The sequence below is a fragment of the Nannospalax galili genome, unplaced genomic scaffold, assembly GCF_000622305.1.
Source record: "Nannospalax galili isolate Female #2095 unplaced genomic scaffold, S.galili_v1.0 scaffold568, whole genome shotgun sequence".
NCBI lineage: Eukaryota > Metazoa > Chordata > Mammalia > Rodentia > Spalacidae > Nannospalax > Nannospalax galili.
In genome coordinates this window covers 3,467,756-3,488,956 of record NW_008359441.1, presented here as the reverse complement: position 1 = coordinate 3,488,956, position 21,201 = coordinate 3,467,756, and the positions used below count along the sequence as shown (strand labels likewise).

Here is a 21,201-nt window from a genome sequence, read left to right as displayed (position 1 = left end):
TTTTTTTTTTTTTTTTTTGGTCTTTTTAAGACAGGGTCTCCCTGTAGCCCCGGCTGTCCTGGAATTCACTCTGTAGACCAGGCTGGCCTTGAACTCACAAGATCTGACTGCCTCTGCCTCCTGAGTGCTGGGATTAAAGGTGTGTACCACCACGCCCAGCCTTAGGTTTTTGATTTTTTTGAGACTGGGTCTCACAATGTAGCCTGGCTGGCCTATGTAACCCAGGCTGGCTTTGAACTCAGAGATCCACCTGCCTATGCTTCAGAGTACTGGGATTAAAGGCATGAGCTATGAAGCTAGGCAGCTCAAGGTTAAATATCCTAAAACTGCCAACCAGAAATGGTAAAATAGCAAGCAAAAAGGTCACCTTGTTAATAATTTTACCAATTTTTATTATAACCTCTGGATGGTGAAGATGGCTCAATGGGCAAAGAAACTTTTACTGCCCACCTAAGTTTGAGCTCTAAGACACACAAGGTGGAAGGCGAGAACAAAGTCCTTAAAGTTGTCCTCTGACTGTCATACTCATGATGTAGCACAAAATAGCTCTAATAAAAACACCTGTAGCCAAGTGTGGTGGCACATGCTTTAATCCCAGCACTCAGGAGGCAGAGGCAGGCAAATCTCTGTGAGTTCAAGGCCAGCCTGGTCTACATAGTGAGTTCCAGGACAACTGGGGCTAAAGGGAGACCCTGTCTCAAAAAAAAACCACACCTGTAATTCCAGCACTTGGGAAGCTGAGGTAAGAGCACCTCAGCTGAAGATGAGCCTAGGGTATATAGTAAGAACTTATCTCAAAAACAGAATGAAAGAAATCTGAATAGATCACAAAAGGGTGAAGGAAATCAGAGAAATTCTACAAAACTATTATCCCATTATCTGGATTCTTTTTGAGACATGGTCTCAAAGAGTGTTATAGTCTTCTGGGAGTGCTGTGTTAATGCTATGTATCTCCTAGAATACTACTAATGAAAAGACTGTCTTCTGTATGTCCACAAACCACTTCCTTACCACACAGAGAATCTGGTCCTCTTGAGTAAAAGAAGTGGTGTTGAGGGAGGGTCAGGGCTGGCCCTCAGCCTCGGCAGCTACTCACATGGCAGAAGATCATGGCTTGAGCGATGGTGATGGCTCCATACAGGTTGCACAGGGCCTGGAACTTCTCCTCTCTGTTATTGCAAAGGACGTAATACTGCTTGATGGTGTCCAACGTCTCCTCCTCACGCTTCAGTTTGATAATGTTGGGGTCTGGAACCACTTTCTGGGCAAACTTCCATACCGAGTCTTCAAAGGTGGCAGAGAAAAGCAGCATCTGGCAGTTCCTGGGCAGCATCCTGCAAGCGGAGGCCCCAGGCGCTTTGCAGGACTCCCAGGCTTTCACCAGGAACACAGTAAGCTCAGCTTCCCTAGTCTGGATGGACTACAGCCCCAGCAGGCTGTGGGGTGCAGAGCATTCCAAAGAGGAAGAGGAGCAGACCCAGGCTGGCACTGGGCTGAGGGTCCCAGGTGTCCCTTCTCAACCCAGGCCAGGAGTCTGGTGAGTGCTACTGTGGAAATGGCCCATCAGACAAACGCTGCTGCACACAGCGGAGGAAAGAGCCCACACAAGCAAGAGGAGTCTCTGCAAGCTCCTCCTGACAGCCCTGAGTAGCTATCATCACGTCAGCCTCATGGCTCCAGTTCCTACCTCTGGATGCGGATGCTCTGGTCTTGATGGCCCTGAGTAGCTATCATCACGTCGGCCTCATCCAGAACAAACACCTTGATCTTCTTGGGATCAATGAACTTGAGCTTGGAGCACCAGTCCAGGACGGTCCCAGGGGTGCCAATGACAATCTGCTCGCCGATCTTCTGACCTCTTTCTACTGTGGAGATGACATGTTTTCTGTGGGTATTTCAAAGGCAAAGCCAGCTCTGGAAATCAAAGCCTTGTACATTCTTCCAGAATTGTCAGAACATGTCAATTTGCAGTATCAAAACACATGAGGGACTGTGCAATGGCTTAGCATGTAAAAGCACCTGTCAGGCCTGAAGACCTGAGTTCATTCTCTGGGACTCACACTGGTGAGAACCCAGTCTTACACGTTTTCCTCTGATTCCATACACATGCCATGGCATGCATATACACCCCCATAAATAGAGAAAAAAGACAGAAAAAGAAAGCACAAAAGGGTGCCTTCAATGAAAAAGCCTTGGTTACTTCTCACACAGAACACCAATTCAATGCACTGCGAACTCAAAAATGTGAGTTTTTCTTTTACTTTCTCCTAAATTATGATGTAGCACTTTATCATTGTCTTTCAATTTATTTATATACATATATATTTTAATTTTATGTATATGAGTATTTTACCTACATGTACATAAGTGTACCCATGTGTACAAAGACTATGGGTAGAGGACACCAGATACCCTGGAACTGGAGTTATGAAAGGTTGTTACCTACCATGTGGGTGCTGGAAACTGAACCTGAGTCCTCTAGAAGAGGATTCAGTGGTCTTAACTGCTGAGCTATCTCTGCAGCTCCAGTTTACCTTTTCATATGATGTACTCTTATATAGTTCAGTGAGTTCCTCCTAAGTTGGTACTTATATGAGGCCCAAGATCCTGATACCATCTTTTTATTGTTTTCTAGCCTTTAGATATTCTACTTGTACAGCTAGATTTCCTCAGTACAAAGCTCTTTGGTCTTAAGAAAAACACAGTACTCTGAAGCCACAGCTGGTTCAAGTGGAAACTGATAAAACTGTTTACCAAAGTTACTAATGAATGTGCACTCTGTTCCATATTTTCATTCCCTGAAATCAACCCTGCCACTAAGCATGGTAGCAAAGGCTTGTAGTCTGATCACTGAGGAGGCAGAAGCAGGATAGCTACAATGTGAGGACAATTAATGAATACTAGGCCACTCTAGGCTATACAGACTTTACCAAGAAAAAAAAAAAAAATCAGAATTTTGGAAAATTTCTAAATACTACTTTAAGTATGAAGGTTCCCCCATGAGTATAAATTCCTCTGTTGAATCTGGAGGTAATCTTAATGCTATTTTATTTATTCTTTCACAATTTCACATACATAAACATATACATAATGTACTTTGCTCATATTCACTCTATTACCCCCCCCTTTTTTTTTAATCTTTTTGAGACAGGGTCTCCCTGTAGCCCCAGCTGGCCTGGAACTTACTATGTAGACCAGGCTGGCCTTGAACTCAGAGATTCACCTGCCTCTGCCTCCAGAGTGCTGGAATTAAAGGTGTGTGCCACCACGCCTGGCTATTATACTCTAAATTCCTTCTCTCCTACTAAAGTCCTTCTGCCAAATATGTCCTCCTACTTTCATGGTTTTTGTTTGTCTGTTTTAATATTTTTATTTTATGTGTATGAAATGTGTATTGCCTGCATGTATGCAACCGCACCCGTGTCATGCAATGCCGCAGAGGTCAGAAGAGGGCCTCAGATTCCCCTGGAACTGGAGAAAAGGACGGTTCATAGCTGCCATGTGGGTGCTGGGAATCGAACCTGAGTCCTCTGCAAGAGCAGTCAGTGCTCTTAACCGCTGAGCCATCTTGCCAGCCTATTTGTTTTTTTATATTTTGTGGCCCACTGCATTTAATTGATGGGTGCTTACACCAGCACAGGTGAGGAGTTATTTATTTAAGCAAGGGCAACTTACCAGTGCCTATGCCACTAAGGATTATGATTACCCTTCTTCCAATATATGCAAGTTAACGTTACATAATGAGATACATCAACATTTGGAAGATCAACATAAGTCAATAAGGCAGTATCTCCCAGATGACTAAGGCATGATGCCAGGTGATTACCTGGGATAAGAGATAGATTCAAAGTTCATTTTCAGGCTGGACACAGTGGCACACACTTTTAATCCCAGCACTTGGGAGGCAGAGGCAAGTAGACCTCTCTGAGTTCAAAGCCAGCCTGGTCTACATAATGAGTTCCAGGGCAGCTGGGGCTATAGGAACACCCCACCTCAAAAGATCAAATAATAATAAAATAATTATAAAAATTAAAAATAAGCAAATAAAATAAAGATATAGATCACAGGCACAGGGAAACAAGTAAAACACAATATATCAAGAACAACAACAAAAAAAACCTAACCCAGGCAAAGTGCCACGTGACTGTAGTCTCAGCACTTCAGAGACAGAGGCAGAGGGATCAGTTCAAGGCCAACCTTGGCCACATGGTCAAGAATGACTTTGAGGACAGCCTGGGATACAGGAGACCCTGTCCTAACTACGACTCACCCACATTCATATACAATTTTGACTTGGGACCAAATGTATATACAATTTAGACCACATTATAGTTTAGGATTTTTTAAGTTTTTAATTATTGGGGAGATGCATAGAGTGGAAGCCATGACAGTACATGTGCCATGGCTCTTGTGGAGGTTAGAGGACAACTCTATGGAATCAATTATCACCTTCCAACTTTACGTGGGATCCAGGGATAGAATTCAGGTTGTCAGACTTACAGCATCAGGTGGCAAGTATCTTTGCCTACCGCACCATTCACCAGCCACCCTTTTCCTTAAATAATGTTCTTTTTTTTTTTTCTTTCAATTAACGGATTTTATTAAGGCTGGGCTGTCCCTGCACTCCAGGAGTGAATACAGAGAGCAGCCCCAAAGGGAGTCTTCAAAGACTTTTTATACATACTCAGATATTTCTCAAAAGCGGGTCCTTAAATTTTCATTTTTATTTATGTGCTCGTTCATTCATTTATTCATTCATTCATTCATTTGTTCATTCATGTAGAGGGGGAGGCATGCATTGTACATCAAAGGACAACTTGTAGAAGTCTGTTTTCTCCTCCACCATGTGAATCCCAGAGACTGAGCACAGGTTGTCAGGCTTTGTACCAGTGCCTTAACTCACTAAGCCATCTCACCAGTCAGCTTTTGTTGATGTTTTTGGAAAGGGTCTAATGTAGTTGAACAAGGCCTTAAACTTGCTAGGTTCCCAGACTTACTTTTAACTTCTGATTCTCTCCTGTTTCAGCTTCCCAAATGCTAGGATTATATGCAACACCATACCAAGTTCCCTTTTCTTTGTTAAAATTCCTTTTATTTACTGTGTGTACGTATATTTACCATGGCACTCATGCAGAGGGATCAGAAGACAATTTGTGAGAGCCAGTTCTCTCCTCCCACCATGTGGGATTGGACTTGGGTCGTCAGGCTTGGCACCAAGTACCTTTATCTGTTGTGGCATCTTGCTGGCCCACCTTGTGTTTTTTGATAGGTTTGCTATTCTACCCAGCCTGAACTCAAAGTAATTCTCCTGCCTTAGCCTCCTAAATGCTGGAACTATAGGCAAGTGCTACCATACCTAGCCAATTAACTTGCATAATTATCATTTTTATTTTTTTTAATTTATTTTGATTTTATGTATGAGTATACTGCCTGCACATATGTAAGTGCACCATGTAGAAGAGGGCATTGGATCACCTGGGACTGGGGTTACAGGCAGTTGTTAGATGCCATATGGGTGCTGGGAATTGAACCTGAGACCTCTGTAAAAGATGGGGCTGAACCATGTCTCTAGCCCCAATTTTTATTTTTTGAAATAAGATCTTTTCTTGGTATCCAGTCTGATCTCAAACGTGTGGCAATTCTTCTGCCTGTTTTCCAAGTGCTAGAATAATAAGCGTGAACCACCACGCCCAGCTTTGAGTCAGTATCCTGCTGTAAGTTGTGGCTGATCTATTACTCACTATGTAACCCAAGTTGGACTTGAATTCATAACGAGTCTTCTGACTCAGCTCCCAAATGCTGGGAATACAGGAATAAGCCACCATGCATAGCTAGTAATCTATTGAATGCAACATCAAGTTAAGTATCTAAGGCAAACTGATAGTAGCACTCAATGGTAGAATGTTTGCCTGGTATGTGCAGGGCTCTGGGTTAGATTTATACGTTGGAGCAGGGAGAAAATGGTAGACTGTAGAGGACTATTAACAAGTCAGCAAGTAATCTGGTCACAGTGACACAGGCCTGTGAACACCACACTTGGTGGGTAAAGAGAGGAAGAGCTGAAGTTCAAGGCCAGCCTTAGCTGTAGAGACTCCAAGACCAACTTGGGTTACATGAGACCCTATCATTAAGAAAAAATAAATAAATAAAAAATAAAAAGCCAGCTGTAGTAGCACCCACCTTTGATCCCAGCACTTGGTAGGCAGAGGTAGGTGGATCTCTTATGAGTTCCAGGCCAGATAGCGAGTTCCAGGCCAGCTGGGGCTACAAGACCCTGCCCCCCACCCCCCAAAAAACCCCCAAGGAATAACAATAAGTACTGAAACAGATTTGCTAAAAGCAGTGCAGTTAGGCTATAGAGTGAGATGAGATGGGCCTAATGAGGTGGATATGATCATTACATTTCAAAGTGCAAACATCCACCCATCCTGCCATGCATGGTCTCTGCATAAGTCTCTTTTTTTTTTTCTTATTTTATGTGTATGCGTGTATTGCCTGCATGTAGGTAAGTGCACCCCTGTCATGCAATGCCTGTGGAGGTCTGAAGAGGCTATCGGATCCCCTGGAACTGGAGTTACAGACAGTTAGTTGCTATGTGGGTGCTGGGATTTGAACCTGGGTCTTCAGCAAGAAAAACCAGTGATCTTAACCACAGAGCCATCTCTCCAGCCCCAGGTCTCATTTCTTATACTCACATTTATTGCCTCGAACAGCATAAGCAAGCCTCAGTTCTGGATGAAATTTGCCCATCTGCTCAATCACTTTTCCTGTTTGAAGAGCCAGCTCATATGTTGGGGACAGGCACAGACACTGGCAGAGAAATCATAAAAGATGAGTTTAACAATAAGCCATCACACTGATGTTATTGCATCCTGAATAGTGCAGAGAACCAGGCTCACCTCTAAGCCTTTGGAAGGAAGCTCTCTTAGTGGGGGCCTTGGCTTAGTGCCAGGGGAGACCTTTGGAAGATACTACTTAAATGAATTCTACTTGATCAAGGACTGGAGTACTAACCTGTTCTGCTGGGCCAGACTGGTGCCAACAGTCACACTTCCCATTGTCTCCCACCAAATGGCACGCCTCTTTGCATGCTTCAAGGCAGGTAAGGTCTTCTAAGGTCTCACCTGAGGGTATCTGTCTGATGGTTCTACTCTGCTGAGCATGGCCAGGACAAAGGCAGCTGTTTTCCCAGTACCAGACTGAGACTGGGCAATCAGGTTCTGTGGGCTGAATTGGCAAGAACAGAAATAAAATTAATATTGGAGCCAGGCGTGAAGTGCTCGCCTTTAATCTGAGCATAGTAAGCAGATTCTCTGAGTTCAAGGTCTCTCTAGTCTACATAGCAAGTTCCAGGCCAGCCAGAACTACTCACTTCTGCTCTTGAGACCCTGTCTTAAAAAAGCAGGGGCACTGGACATGGTGGTGCATACCTTTAGTCCCAGCACTCAGGAGGCAGAGAGAGCTCTGTGAGTTCAAGGCCAGCCTGATCTACATAGTGAGTTCAAGCCAGCTGGGGCTACAGGAAAACCCTGTCTCAAATTTTTTTAAAAAGCAGGGAGGAGTTGGGTGTGGTGGCACATGCCTTTGATCCCAGCCCACAGGTGGACCTCTGTGAGTTCAAGGCCAGCCTGGTCTACATAGTGAATTCCAGGTTAGCTGGGGCTACAGGGAGACCCTGTCTCAAAAAGACCAAATAAAAAAAAAGTGGGGGCTGGAGAGATGGCTCAGGGGTTAAGAGCACGTGCTGTCCTTATGAGAGGACCCAGGTTTGGTTCCCAACACATACATGGCAGCTAATACCTATCCTTAATGCCAGTTCTAGGGTATCCAACTCCCTCTTCTGGCCTCTGGAGGCACCAGTATATATATGGTGCACCTACATACATTCAGGCAAAATAAAGCCTTAAAAAAATATTTTTAGGGGACTGGAGTGATAGCTTAGCAGTTAACAACACTGACTATTCTTGCAGAAGATCCAGGTTCAAATCCTAGCATGCACATGGCAGCTAACAACTGCCCATAACTCCAGTTCCATGGGATCCGACAGTCTCTTCTGTCTGCGGTCACTGCACGACATGGGTGCACTTACCTAAATGCAAGCAATACATGCATACACATAAAATAAAAAAATAATAATAAATAGAATATTACACTTGATCTTAGCCAAAAGGCCGAGAAGCGATATAAATAGAATATTAAAAAAAAATTTGTTTTAGAAGCTGGGCATGGTGGCACACACCTGACCTGTAGTCCCAGTACTTGGGAGGCAGAGGCAGGTGGATCTCTGTGAGTTCAAGGCCAGCCTGGTCTACATAGTGAGTTCTAGGCCAGCTGGAGCTATAGGGAGACCCTGTCTCAAAACAAACAAAATAAATAAATAAAGCTGTCTAAAATAAAACACTAACATTATCAGTTTATACTGTTGAGTGGGAAAGACAAGAACTATGTTCAAATCCATGTGATTTTCTCTGAACTTGCTGAAGTTATTTTCCTGAAGAAACAAATTGTTACAGTCCATACTGAAACAATATTAAGTCACTTGTTTGTGAGCTACCACACCTGGCAATAAAAGTCATTAGTGAAACACCAGTTTAACCAACCATGAAGTTATAGCTGGTCTATACTCACGGTTCAGCAAGCATCATGGGCAATGCATTCTCCTGTATCTTGGATGGCCGATTAAAGCCCATGGCATAAACTCCCTGGAGAAGCTGTGGTTTCCTAGGAAGAAAGAAACAGGATGGATTTCTAGCAATTGAAATTGTTTGAGAAGTCTATCATTAGGGCTCAAGAATGGGTCACCAGTTAAGAGGTTGTACTGTTCTTCCAGAGGATGTGAGGTTGAGTCCTAGCACCCATGTCAGATAGCTCATAGCAGCCTGTAACTCCAGCACTGCACTCATGTGCACAGACACACAAACACACATAATTAAAAAAATAACAAAATATTTTGTGCTGGAGATGATTCAGCAGTTAAGAATATTGGCTGCTCTTGAAGAGGACCTTAGTTCAGTTCCCAGCACCCACATGGTGGCTAACAATCGTCCTTAACTCCAGGTCAGGGGATCCGAAGCCCTCTCTGTCCTCCATGGGCACTGTACAACATAGGTGCACTTACATACTTACATACACACAGGCAAAACACTCGTACACGTAAAATAAAAATCAAAAAAATTTTTTTTTAATTTTAAAAAGTCTATCATCACATCTTTCCCTAGATCAAAATGCTTCCTACCTCAATCAAATCACTGTTTTGTTTTGTTTTTTTACACTTACTGTCTATTTGTGAATGTGTATGCTATGGTACACAGGCAGAGGTCAGAGGATAACTTGCAAGTCAGTTCTCTCCTTCCACCATAGATGTCCCAGGGATTTAGCTTAGGTCATCAGGCTTGGTGGCAAGTGTCTTTACCACCTAAGTCCTACTTCACCAGCACCAATTTTTTAAAAAATTATTATTGGGGCTGGAGGGATGGCTCAGTGGTTAAGAACACTGGTTGTTCTTGCAGAACACCCAGGTTCAAATCCCAGCACCCACATGGCAGCTAACAACGGTCCTAACTCCAGTCCCAGGGGATCTGACAGCCTCTTCTGACCTCCGAGGGCACTGCATACACATAAAATAAAAATAGTAATAGCTGGGCGTGGTGGCGCACGCCTTTAGTCCCAGCACTCCAGAGGCAGAGGCAGAGGCAGGTGGATCTCTGTGAGTTCAAGGCCATCCTGGTCTACATAGTGAATTCAGGGTGGCATCAGATTCCCCTGGAACTGGAGTTACAGAAATTTGTTAGCCACTGGTGGGTGCTGGGAATTGAACCTGGGTCCTCTGCAAGAGCAGCCAGTGTTCTCAACCACTGAGTCATCTCTCTGGTCCCTCTTTTTTTTTTTCCTTTTTGGGACAGTGTCTCACTATGTAGCTCTGGATAACCTGGAACTTCCTATGTAGACCAGGTTGGACTTAAACTCTGAGACCTGCCTGCCTCTGCCTCCAGGCTTGCACAACCACTCCCAGTTTATGTGGTCCTGGGGATCAAACCCAGGGCTTCATACATGGTAGAGGTGTACTCTACCAGCTGAGCTACATCCTCAGTCCAGGCACCATGTTCTTACATAATCATAACACATATCAATGAATATTATTCTTACATTGTATTTACGAGTGCTCTACTACCTCTATATTGACTAGTACTTTAAGAAAAACCACTTTGCTTTTTTTTTAGTCTTACTGTGTGTGTACGATACATGTATGTGAGTTCAGACACAAGCCTGCCATGGAGAACATGTAGAGGTCAGAAGACAACTTTCAAGAGTTGGTTCCTTTCTTCCACGATAGATTCCAATGACTGAACTCGTCAGGCTTACACAACAACAACTTTCACTTGCTGAGCCATCTTGCCAGCCCAGGTTTTTTTGTTTTTCGTTTTTTATTTTTTCTTTTGCTTTGTTTTGAGGCAAGAGTTCACGTGACCCAGGCTGTCCTTGAACTGGCTACATGGCTGAGGGTGGCCTTCGATCTTGCTTTGTCTGTCCTCAGTGCCAGGATCACAGATATACACTACTACACCCTGCTTTTCACACAGATTGTTTTTACATAAAGGTCAATAGCTGGGCACAGTGTTTCAGCTATAATCCTAGCACTCAAGAAGCTGAGGTAAGAGGATTGCCTTGAGTCAGAGACTATTCTAGACAATATAAGTTTCAGGTTAGTCTGAACTAGTGAATGAGACTCTGCCTCAAAATCATCATCATCATCATCAACATCATCATAAATAAAAATAAAAAATAGGGCTAGCAAGATGGCTCAGCAGATAACCACGCCTGCCACCAAGCATACCTGAGTTCCATCCCTGGAATCTACATGGTGTAAGGAAAGAACCAACTCTCAAAAATTATCCTCTGACCTCTGCACATTCACACACATAAATAAATGTAATAAAAGAGGCAGAGGCAGGCGGATCTTTGTGAGTTCGAGGCCAACCTGGTCTACATAGTGAGTTCAAGGACAGCTGGGGCTACAGGGAGACCCTGTCTCAAAAAGACCAAGTCATTAAAAAAAAAAAAAGACATGAGTAGAAGGAGAAAGAGGATCAGTAAGAGTGGGAGGGGGTCAAGTGTGGGTCACTTAAATACATTAAAATATATTTTGATAAATCAAAATATATGTATGAAAATGCCATAATGAAACCATTACATATAATTAATATATATATATGAGCTGGGAGCTGGGTGTGGTGATGCACACATTTAATCCCAGCACCTGGGAGGTAGAGGCAGGTGGATCTCTGTGAATTCAAGGTCAGCCTGTGAGTTCCAGGCCAGGTAGGGCTATAGGGAGACACTGTCTCAAAAAGACCAAAAAAAAAAAAAAAAAAAAAAGAAATTAAAAATAGGCCAGATTTGATGGTTCATGCCTTTAATCCCAGTACTCAGGAGGCAGAGGCTAGTGGATCTCTGTGAGGCCAGACTTGTCTACATAGAAAATTCCATGCCAGGGTTATATAGTGAGACCCTGTTTCTAAATAAATAAATAAAATAAATTTTAAAAAGAGATTTTTTTCAAGTACATCAGGACTTGTTCTCTAAGCTTTCCCTACTTCTCTAGATATTAACAGAATCTAAAAGGCAAACTCTTCTGGCCTAATATAAGTTCTCTGACACAAAACACCTTTAGTATTTTCCATTTAGAAATAAAGGCTGCCTCTCATTTGGTTGCCAAAGAATTACTACCTAATCAGGTTTCACCGACCCAACAAGTTCTACTGTTTCATTAGTTCTTTGTTTTTGTGCATAATTTCAATTCTTTAAGTATAAAATAATCCAAGCTAGGCATGGTGGCACATGCCTGCAATCCCAGTGTTTGGTGGGCAGAGCGGCAGGTTCCCATAGCTCAGTGGCCTGCCAATCTAGCCAGTGAAGGAGTTCTGGGCTCACTGAGAGGCCCTATCTCCAAAAACAGGTGGAGAATGATAGAGGAAGCCAACCAACATCAACCCCTCCCCATGTGTACATGAACCCATATGCAGAGGTGTACAAACACGCACACATCCAGGCACAGACCCATGAAAGAAAAAACAAAACAGTATGTTCTAGTTTGCTTTCCATTTCTGAGGTACCACTCTGACCAAAAACAATCTGGTTCCAGAAGGAAAGGGTTTATTTGGCTTACGGCTCAGGGTTCATCATCAAGGGAAGGGAAGACAGGAACTGGGGGCAGGAACTGAAGCAGAGACCATGGAGGAATGCTGCTTACTAGCTTGCTTCCCTGGCTTGCTCAGCTACTTTTGTTATACAGCCTAGGTCTACCTGCCCAGGAATGGCACTATCCACAGTGGGCTGGGCCCTCCTGCATCAGCAATCAAGAAAATGCCCCCATGGAATGCTCAATCTGATGGGAAGAAATGCCTCAATTGAGGTTCCCTCTTCCCAGATGATGAGTTTGTGTCAAGTTGACAAAAACTAGTATCCAGTAAAATAATTCAAGTACTTTAGGTGATCTAGGTTCCATCCCTTGTTTCTTTTGGCTTCCAACAACTAGAAAAAACTTGCTTTTCAAAGAGGACAATTTAAGCCTGAAGTGGTAGCTCACACCTCTAACTGCAGTACTGGGTTTGCTAAGGTAGAAGGATCTCTGCAAGTTCCAGGACATCCTAGTCTACATAGTGAGATCCTTTCTCAAACAAACAAACAAATGGCAATTTACTAGGAGCTGAACTGAGAGATCAAGTCTTTCAAATCAAAGGAATTTAAAAAAACAACATAGCTAGGCATGGTGGCACATGTCTTTAATCCCAGCACTCAGAGGCAAAGACAGGCAGATCTCTGTTGTGAGTTCAAGGCCAGCCTGGACTACATAATGAGTTCCAGGCCAGCAGGGGCTACAGGGAGATCCTCTTAAAAGGACCCAAAAACAAACTGATCTTGGAAGAACTAACTTGCTCTCTGGAAACAATAAAGCACACAAAATTGCTCTGATACAGTTTAAGAGAAAGGGGGCGTACATGGTGGTGAATGCCTGTAGCCTAACACTTAGGAGGTTAAGGCAGCAGGATCACTGTGAGTCCCAGGCTAGCCTAGGCTATATAACGAGACCTTGTCTGGGGGGGGGGGGGGGACAGGAACAACAAATGACAGATTTGGTAAATAAATGAAGCCCTTGACAGAAGAAAAATGCACATAGAAAAACCTAATTTCCTGAGAAATCTTGAAAGTCAAACTTTAAGCGGGGTGTGGCAGAGGATATAGCTCAGTTGGTAATTTGGTAGCGCGCTTGCCTAGCATGCATGAAGTAGTCCCCAGCATGAAATAAACATGGTGTGGCAGCACATGCTTATAATCCCAGTACATGGGAGGTAGAGGCAGGAGGATCAGAAGTTCAAAGAAGTTTGAGGCCAGCATGGGCTATATGAAAGCCTATCTCAAAAACCAACCATTTTTTAATCAACAATTATTGTGATGAGAATTTGATATGACTGGGGCTGAGGAGATAGCTCAATTAAAGTGTTTGCTGTCCAAACATGAGGACCTGAGTTTGGATCTTAAACACCTATGTTAAAAGCTGAGTGGTGCTGGTGGCATGTACCTATAACCCCAGTGCTAGAAGATGGAAGCAAGAGGATCCCTGGGACTTGTTCAGCAGACTTGTCTAGCCAAATCAGTAAGTTCCAGGTTCAGAGAGAGATCCTCCTGCCACTCCCGTCCTCGGTGCACCTGCGCATACACACACAATACCTGAACTAAGATCTCCACTTAGCATTTCAAGTGGTCAGTACAGCATTGTTGACTGTAGAAACAGTGTAGAAACAGTGTGGTACAGCCTGGTCTGGTTATGAATAATCAAAACACAGACCTGACAGAATAACCAGCCAACTGCTTCTGAAGAGCTATTACATGAACTTTATCATTAAGTGGCCCCTTCCCTCAAAGCCCAGCCTATCAAAGGTTGCTTTCCAATCTAGGTATCAGGTTCTTCAGACAGACTTTCTAGAAGATAAAAAATGTTTGTAAACCCTACAGTCTTACAAAAGGGTTTACCTAATAAGATATGTTCCTGACATCCAGAAATCACCTGTCAGCCAATATTTTATTCAAAGTTCTAAGAGTATAAAAGAAAAAAGGAAAAAAAAAAAAAAAAAAAAAGACTTTCAGCTATGATGAAAATTGTAGCATTTAAGTCTCCACTAAGAAAGCCAAGGGTTGTGGTGCATGCCTATAGCCACAGCTACCCATGAACTCGGAGGGGAAGATCCCTTGAGCCCAGATGTCCATGACTAGCATGGGCAACAGAGACCAGAGAGTGTCAGTCTTCAAAGTAGCTGAGATTACAGGCCTGTACTGCCAGCCCAGTTGATCTAGTATCCAAAGATAAAGAACACACCCCCAACCCCAATACACACAAAGAGCATAGGCATCAAATTTGCTATGTACCCATAGACCTTGAACTTTGTTTGTTTGAGACTGGGTCTCCCTGTAGTCCCAGCTGGATGAGAACTCACTACAGAGACCAGGCTGGCCTCAAACTCACAGAGATCCAACTGCCTCTGACTCCCCAGTGCTGGGATTAAAGGCATGTGCCACCACACCTGGCCAAACTATTTTTAGTTAAAAAATGTTATTTGGATCTGGAGATAAACATTTGGCTCATTGGTTAAGAACACTATCTGCTCTTGCAGAGGACCTGGGTTCAATTCCCAGCACCCACATGGAGGCTAACAATCACCTATAACTCCAGTTCCAGGGGAATCTGATGTCCTCTTCTGGGCTCCACAGGCATTGCATAACAGGGGTGCACTTACATACATGTAGGCAATATACTCATACACATAAAAGTAAGAAATTTAAAAAAAAAATTATTGCCAGTTGTGGTGGTGCACACCTTTTAATCCCAGCACTCAGAGGTAGAGGCAGGCAGATCTCTGTGAGTTCAAGGCCAGCCTGGACTACATAGTGACTTCTAGGCCAGCTGGGCTACAGGAAGACCCTGTCTCAAAAAAGACCAAAGGAAAAAAAAAGAAAAAAAATTGATCCAGGATCCAGGTTGTCCTCTGGTAGTATGGATCCTTACTATCTTCATTTCTGATATAGACTAAAGATTTGGAAGTCTCAAATCAAAGCCTGTGAGTACTCATTGCTTTGAACAGCTGTTCTTTCCCACCTCCTCCCCAGGAAAGCAGCATCTCAGGTTCTTCTGAAATTTTTGCTTTAATTTTTTTTTCTTTATTCCATCTGTTTCTTTAAGTAGCTAATAACTGACATGCTTCAAAAGTGAATGTAGGAAGGGCTGGAGGTGTAGCTCAGTTCATGGTATACAATACTTGCTAAGGAAGAACTGAGTTTGTCCCTACCACTACACAAATATTTCTGATGTGGCATGCCTATAATCTGAGTATTTGGGAGATGGTGAAGGTAGAAAGGTCAAAAGTTGAAGGTAAGGACTAGAGATGGCTCAGTGTTGAAGAGCACTTGCTGATCTTGTAAAAGACCTGGGATCAGTTCCCAGCATCCACATGGCAACTAACACTTGTCCATAACTCCAATTCCAGTGGGTCTAATGTTCTCTTCTGGTCTCCCTGGACATTGCACACATTTGGTATACTTACATACATGCAGGCAAGACACTCGTACACACAAAAAATAAATACATAGGTCTATGACCTCTGTCTAAATGCAGAAAGTAAACAAATACTTACAGGCGAAGCTCTTCAAAAGACTTCACTGAGTAGAGGGGGGAGTTTGGATCCCGTTGCAGGACTTCCACTTGGTTTGTGGTATCCACAAGGTTGCTTCTGATCAGTTTGTTGAGTAAAGACTGAGCAGCTCTGTCCTCTGTTAGGAAGAGAGCAGCAGATTCTCTTCATGCACACAGGGAAAACCCCACCCTTGGGAAAATGCTGTCTCCCCTCCTGGCACCAGACCCTGACAGGCACTACAGTTGGGAGAAAAACCCAACCAACCAACAGGTCTCCCTTTTTATTTCTAATTACATCCAGCCTGCCGCCTTATTTCTTGAAACAGTCTCTCAATGAGCCTAAAGCTTATAATTGGCTAGACTGGTTGACCAGAGAGCTCTGGGGATCCTCCTGTCTCTGCCCCACCCCTGCTCCAGTGCTAGGGTTACAGATCCAAACTCAGGTCCTCATTCAAGGGAGATACTTTTCCAACTATACCATCCCCCCAGCTCTGACACACTGCTTTTGAGATATTCCACTAACTTGGGGACATCACACTCTTTTGATTCCCTCACCTACCTTCCATAAATTAGTGTGTCTCTGGCTATATGTGGACAAGCCCTAGGTAGAATGTTTTGCAACAGAGCTTCAAAGAGTAGTTACCTTTCTCTTCTTCATCTGTCTTCTCTGGCGTAGTACTGGTTTTGACAACACCTACACAGGAAAACAGTTGTTATCAGAAAGGCAGGACAATGTAAACACTAAAACACTAAAGTGACCAAAATGTAAATAGCTGCCATTCCTCTATGTTTAAGGGAATTTATGTCTATAAAGTATTTAAGTGCATAAAAAGATTAAATTTAAAGTTAGAATGATGAAAATATGTCACCTGCAGGCCTAGAGAGATGGCTCAGCAGTTAAGAGCACTGATTGCTCTTACAGATTTCCAGAACCCACATGTTGGCCCTCTTCTGACCACTGAGAGCATTGCATGACACAGGTGCATTTACATGCCTGTAGGCAATATCTCATATACATAAAATAAAAATAATAATAAAATTTTTTTTAAATTTTATTTGGCCAGGCGTGGTGGCACACGCCTTTAATCCCAGCACTTGGGAGGCAGAGGCAGGCAGATCTTTGTGAGTTCGAGGCCAGCCTGGTCTACATAGTGAGTTCTAGGACAGCTGGGGCTACAAGGAGACCCTGTCTCAGACAAAAAAAATAAAATAAAAATAAATAATTTTATTTGTAATTATATGTATTATGTGTGTCTGTGAACGTAAGTGCCCACAGAAGCCAGAATAGGATGTCGGGGGCTAGAGAGACAGCTCAGCAGTGACGAGCACTTGCTGCACCTCCAGAATACCCAGGTTTGATTTCTAATCCCCACATTAGGTGGTTCACAACAACTCATAACTGCTGTTCCAGAGTATCCAACACCTTTTTCTGTCCTCCATAGGCACCACATATATGTGGTGCACATACATACATGCAGACACTCATATGTACATAAATTTTTTTTTAATTAAAAAAAAAAACTTGTTGGGTTTCATGGTTTAAAAAAATAAAAATAAATAAAAAGATTGGGCTAAAGAGATGGCTCAGAGGTTAAGAGCACTGGCTGCTCTTGGAGAGGACCCAGGTATGATTCCCAGCACCCATATGGCAGTAACAACTGTCTGTAACTCCAGTTCCAGGGGAATCCAACACCCTCTTCTGACCTCTGTAGGCACTGCATAGGTACCCTTACACACATGCAGGCAGTATACTCATACACATAAAATAAAAACAATTAAAAATAAATAAATAAAAAGAAAAAAAAGAGAAAGAAAAATAAAAAGAAAGCATCAGATCCCCTGGAGCTGGAGTAGTTACAGGTGCCTAATGTGGCTGCTGAGAATCAAACTGGTCCTATTGCAAGAACAAAAGGCACTCTTAACCACTTAGCCATCTCTCCAACACCTCTTCTAAAAATTGCAAATATTTATACTTTTTGTTTGTTTGTTTTTTGAGACAAGAGTCGCCCCATAACCCCAGATGACCTAAAATTGATACATTGACTAGGCTGGTCTCGATTTCACAGAGATTTGCCTGCATCTGTCTCCCAAGTGCTGGGATTAAAGGTGTACATACCAACACTTGACTTGTACTCTTTAAAAAAAAATTTTTTTTTTCGGAGCTGAGAATTTATTTTTATTTTAAGTGTATGAGTGTTTTGGCTGCATATAAGTGCATTGTGTACATGCAATTCCCATGGAGGCCAGAAGAGGGCGTCAGATCCCCTGGGACGGGAGTTAAGGATGGTTGTTAGCCACCATGTTGGTGCTCTAGAACAGGAGCCAGGGCTCTTAACTGCTAAGACTTCAAATGCTTATACTCTTGACTAGCAAATCTATTTTGGGTGTATTTATTCCACAAACATAATGCACACATATAAAAATATTTAAACTCAGTGGGGCGTGGTGGCACATGCCTTTAATCCCAACACTTGGGAGGCAAAGGCAGGTAGATCTCTGTGAGTTTCAAGCCATCAGGGGTATAGGGAGACCCTGCCTTAAAAAAAAAAAAATAAAAATTAAGGCCAGGTATAATAATGCACACCTTTTAATCCCAGCACTTGGGAGGTAGAAGCAGGTGGATCTCTGAGTCCAAGGCCAGCCTGATCTACAAAGTAAGTTCCAGGCCAGCTGGGGCTACCAGGAGACCCTGTCTCAGAAAGATCAAAAAAAAAAAAAAAAAAAAACAAAAAAAAAAAAAAAAAAAAAAAAACCCAAATAAAATAAAAATTTATATTCGTCCATAAATCAAAAAATATTTTTCTTTTTTTTTTTTTTTTTTGTCTTTTTGAGACAGGGTCTCCCTGTAGCCCCAGTTGGCTTGGAATACACTATGTAGACCAGGCTACATTAAAAAAAAAAAAGGACAAATCCTATACAATATACTTAAATAATGATGTATTGACATAATGCAATACAACATGGAAAGCTTGTAAAGGAATATTGCTGCGTGAAAAAAAAAAAAATCAAGCATACTGTGCATTATCTTATCCCTCTTGGAGGTAGATGGTATCTTGTAGTGATAGGGTGGAACAGGAGGACAGAGAAAGAGAAGGGAATGTTGTGGGGTGCTTCACCAGAGAAGACCACTCAGACAAGGTTTTGCCTAATGAAAGTCGTTACTGGCTAGGGCTACTGCACAAGGGTGTCCAGAACCCAAGTGTGTAGCACTAAGCCATCCCTAGGGTAAGCTTTTATACACAGAAACTATAACCAGGGGTGAAAAGTTTAAGTTCCCAAGCTTACAGGTGGAGAGCCCCCTTAACAATTTCTATTCTATTAAGCAACAATTATATTTTGCAGAAGCAAGCCAAGCATAACCTACAGAAGCCATAAATCTGCAGTTAGTAGGTGCACTCTGGGACAGTCTGACCTGTTCCCAAGACAACCAGGGTCTAGCTGACACGTGTTCCCATACCCTGGGCCAACTGCCTGATAATTTCAGAGACTAGAGTCAACCTAAACTTCAACGTGGCGTAGCTGTGGTCAAGAAAGTACCCTATTACAGAATCCTCAAAGTATGAATCCTTATTTGTCTTTTTTTTTTCTGTCTTTTTAAGACAGGGTCTCTCTGTAGTCCTAGCTGGCCTGGAACCCACTATGGACCAAGCCTCAAACTCATAGAGCTCTGCCTGTCTCTCTGCCAGGATTAAAGGCATGTGCCACCATGCCTGGCTCTATATGTCTTATAAAGGCACCTTGGAAAAAGGAAAAAGAAACTTTGCAATATTAAAACACCAAAATCAGGCATGGTAGTACACATCTGTAATCCCAGCACTCAGGAGGCTGAAGTGGGAGAAATGCCGAAATTCAACACCAGCTTTGACTATGTAGCAAGACCCTGCCTCAAAAAACCCTGTAAATAACTAAAATTAAAATGAAGTAAAACTTCACTAACAGTAGCTACTTCTCTATTAGGCAGTTGAACTGACTACCCTTAAAACTTGTATCTCCTCATCCTAATCCCCAGTACCTTCAGAATGGGACCATATCTGGAAATGGGGTCACTGTAGATGGCATCAGCAAAGTGTGCCCTAATCCAAACAACTGGAGCCTTATAAAAAGAGGAACTTAAGGCTAAGGAGTAGCAGAGCACTTGCCTATCATGTTTGGGCTAGAGAAATGGCTCAGCAGTTAAGAGCATTGGCTGATCTCACAGAGGACCCAGGTTTGGCTCCCAGCACCCACAGGACAGCTAACACACCTCTGTAACTTCAGTTCTAGGAGAGCTGAAGCCCTCTTCTAGCCTCCAATGGCATTGTACACGTGAGTGCACTCACATACATGCAGGTGAAACACTGATAGACTCAAAATCAGTCAGTCAAGGAGTACTATTTAGGAGAACATCACGTGAGATGAAGGATCAAGGACTGTCAGCAACCCACCAGAAGCCAGGAGAAGCCTGGAACAGAATATTTATCCAGGTCCTGAAAAGCAGCCAACTTCACTGACTCCTTGGACTTCTGGCCTCCTGAGCTTTGAGACAATACAATATTGTGGTTTAAAACATCCATCTTTGAGGTACTTTGTTAGGAGTGCTCCAGCAATGAACATGGGTAGCATGGGAACAAGTGAACACTGGAGCATCACAGGAAGAAGGCTTTGGGCCTGTTTATACTTTCTGAGCTGCTGGGTTTTTTTGTTTTGTTTTGTGTGGGGGCACAATTTTGGGATGCTGTGTTTTTTTGTTTTGTTTTGTGTGGGGGCTGGCCTAAACAACTTACAGCAATCCTGAGAGTCAGGGTTACAAATGTACACCACCATGCCTGGTTCAAACCCAGTTTCATTTTTCAAAATGTTTAAAGAAACATCAAGTGATCAGGGGAAGAACAATCCAACAGTGACTTTGTTTTTAAGGCATGAGAGGCTGGAAAAATCTAGAGAGCTGACACATTCCTTCCTCAGGAATGTGCCCTAATTCAGACTCTCAATTCCAGTGCTGATGTTTGTAAAATGTGCTAAAGGACAGTTCCACTGCTCACTGCAGCTGGGAGCTCTTAGCAGAACAGGTGGAACCCAGTGCACCTGTCTGCAGTTCCGTGACTCACCATTGGTGTCCGGCTTGACTTTCTCTTCTTTGATCTGCAAACTGTTCATCTGAATAATAATAAAAGGAAACAGTGAGCCAAAGGCCTAATGAAGGAGGCCTAGTGAAAGTCTAGCAAAACAACTGCAGAACCGTATTCAGGGTGTTGGTTTGTTCTACTCATAATGCTATGGAGAAAAGTAACAAAAGGTCTCAAATGTGTTTTTCTTCTAATTTATGCTCTTTCTAGAACATCTCAAAGAGGTTTTTGTTTGGGTTCTAGGTGGTAGGGATCAAACCCAGGACCCAGAACACAGATATGCTATTCTCTTTAGCCCCGAAACCCACTGTATTAAAATAACAGCAAATAACCTACAGTAATTCTAGCACAAGAGAGGAGGCAAGATCAGATAGGCCTCAGAAGTTCAAGGTCATCCTCATCTACCTACTG

At 42.9% G+C, this 21,201-nt stretch overlaps 1 protein-coding gene and 1 pseudogene across 2 annotated transcripts in view; both read right to left on the bottom strand.

Moving 5' to 3' along the window:
• LOC103725684 (ATP-dependent RNA helicase DDX19A) overlaps positions 1-21,201 on the bottom strand; it is a 27,982-nt gene that overhangs the window by 2,510 nt on the left and 4,271 nt on the right. For both annotated transcript variants that reach the window (XM_008822981.3, XM_008822980.3), the window contains exons 2-9: positions 20,773-20,821; positions 16,329-16,379; positions 15,687-15,822; positions 8,629-8,721; positions 7,125-7,227; positions 6,696-6,810; positions 1,688-1,865; positions 1,097-1,334 (exon numbers count right to left, since the gene is read on the bottom strand). In XM_008822981.3, coding sequence (XP_008821203.2) covers positions 1,097-1,334; positions 1,688-1,865; positions 6,696-6,810; positions 7,125-7,227; positions 8,629-8,721; positions 15,687-15,822; positions 16,329-16,379; positions 20,773-20,821 — 963 coding nt within the window. The remainder of the gene's footprint in view (positions 1-1,096; positions 1,335-1,687; positions 1,866-6,695; positions 6,811-7,124; positions 7,228-8,628; positions 8,722-15,686; positions 15,823-16,328; positions 16,380-20,772; positions 20,822-21,201) is intronic.
• Positions 8,025-8,183, bottom strand: LOC115068409 (annotated as a pseudogene).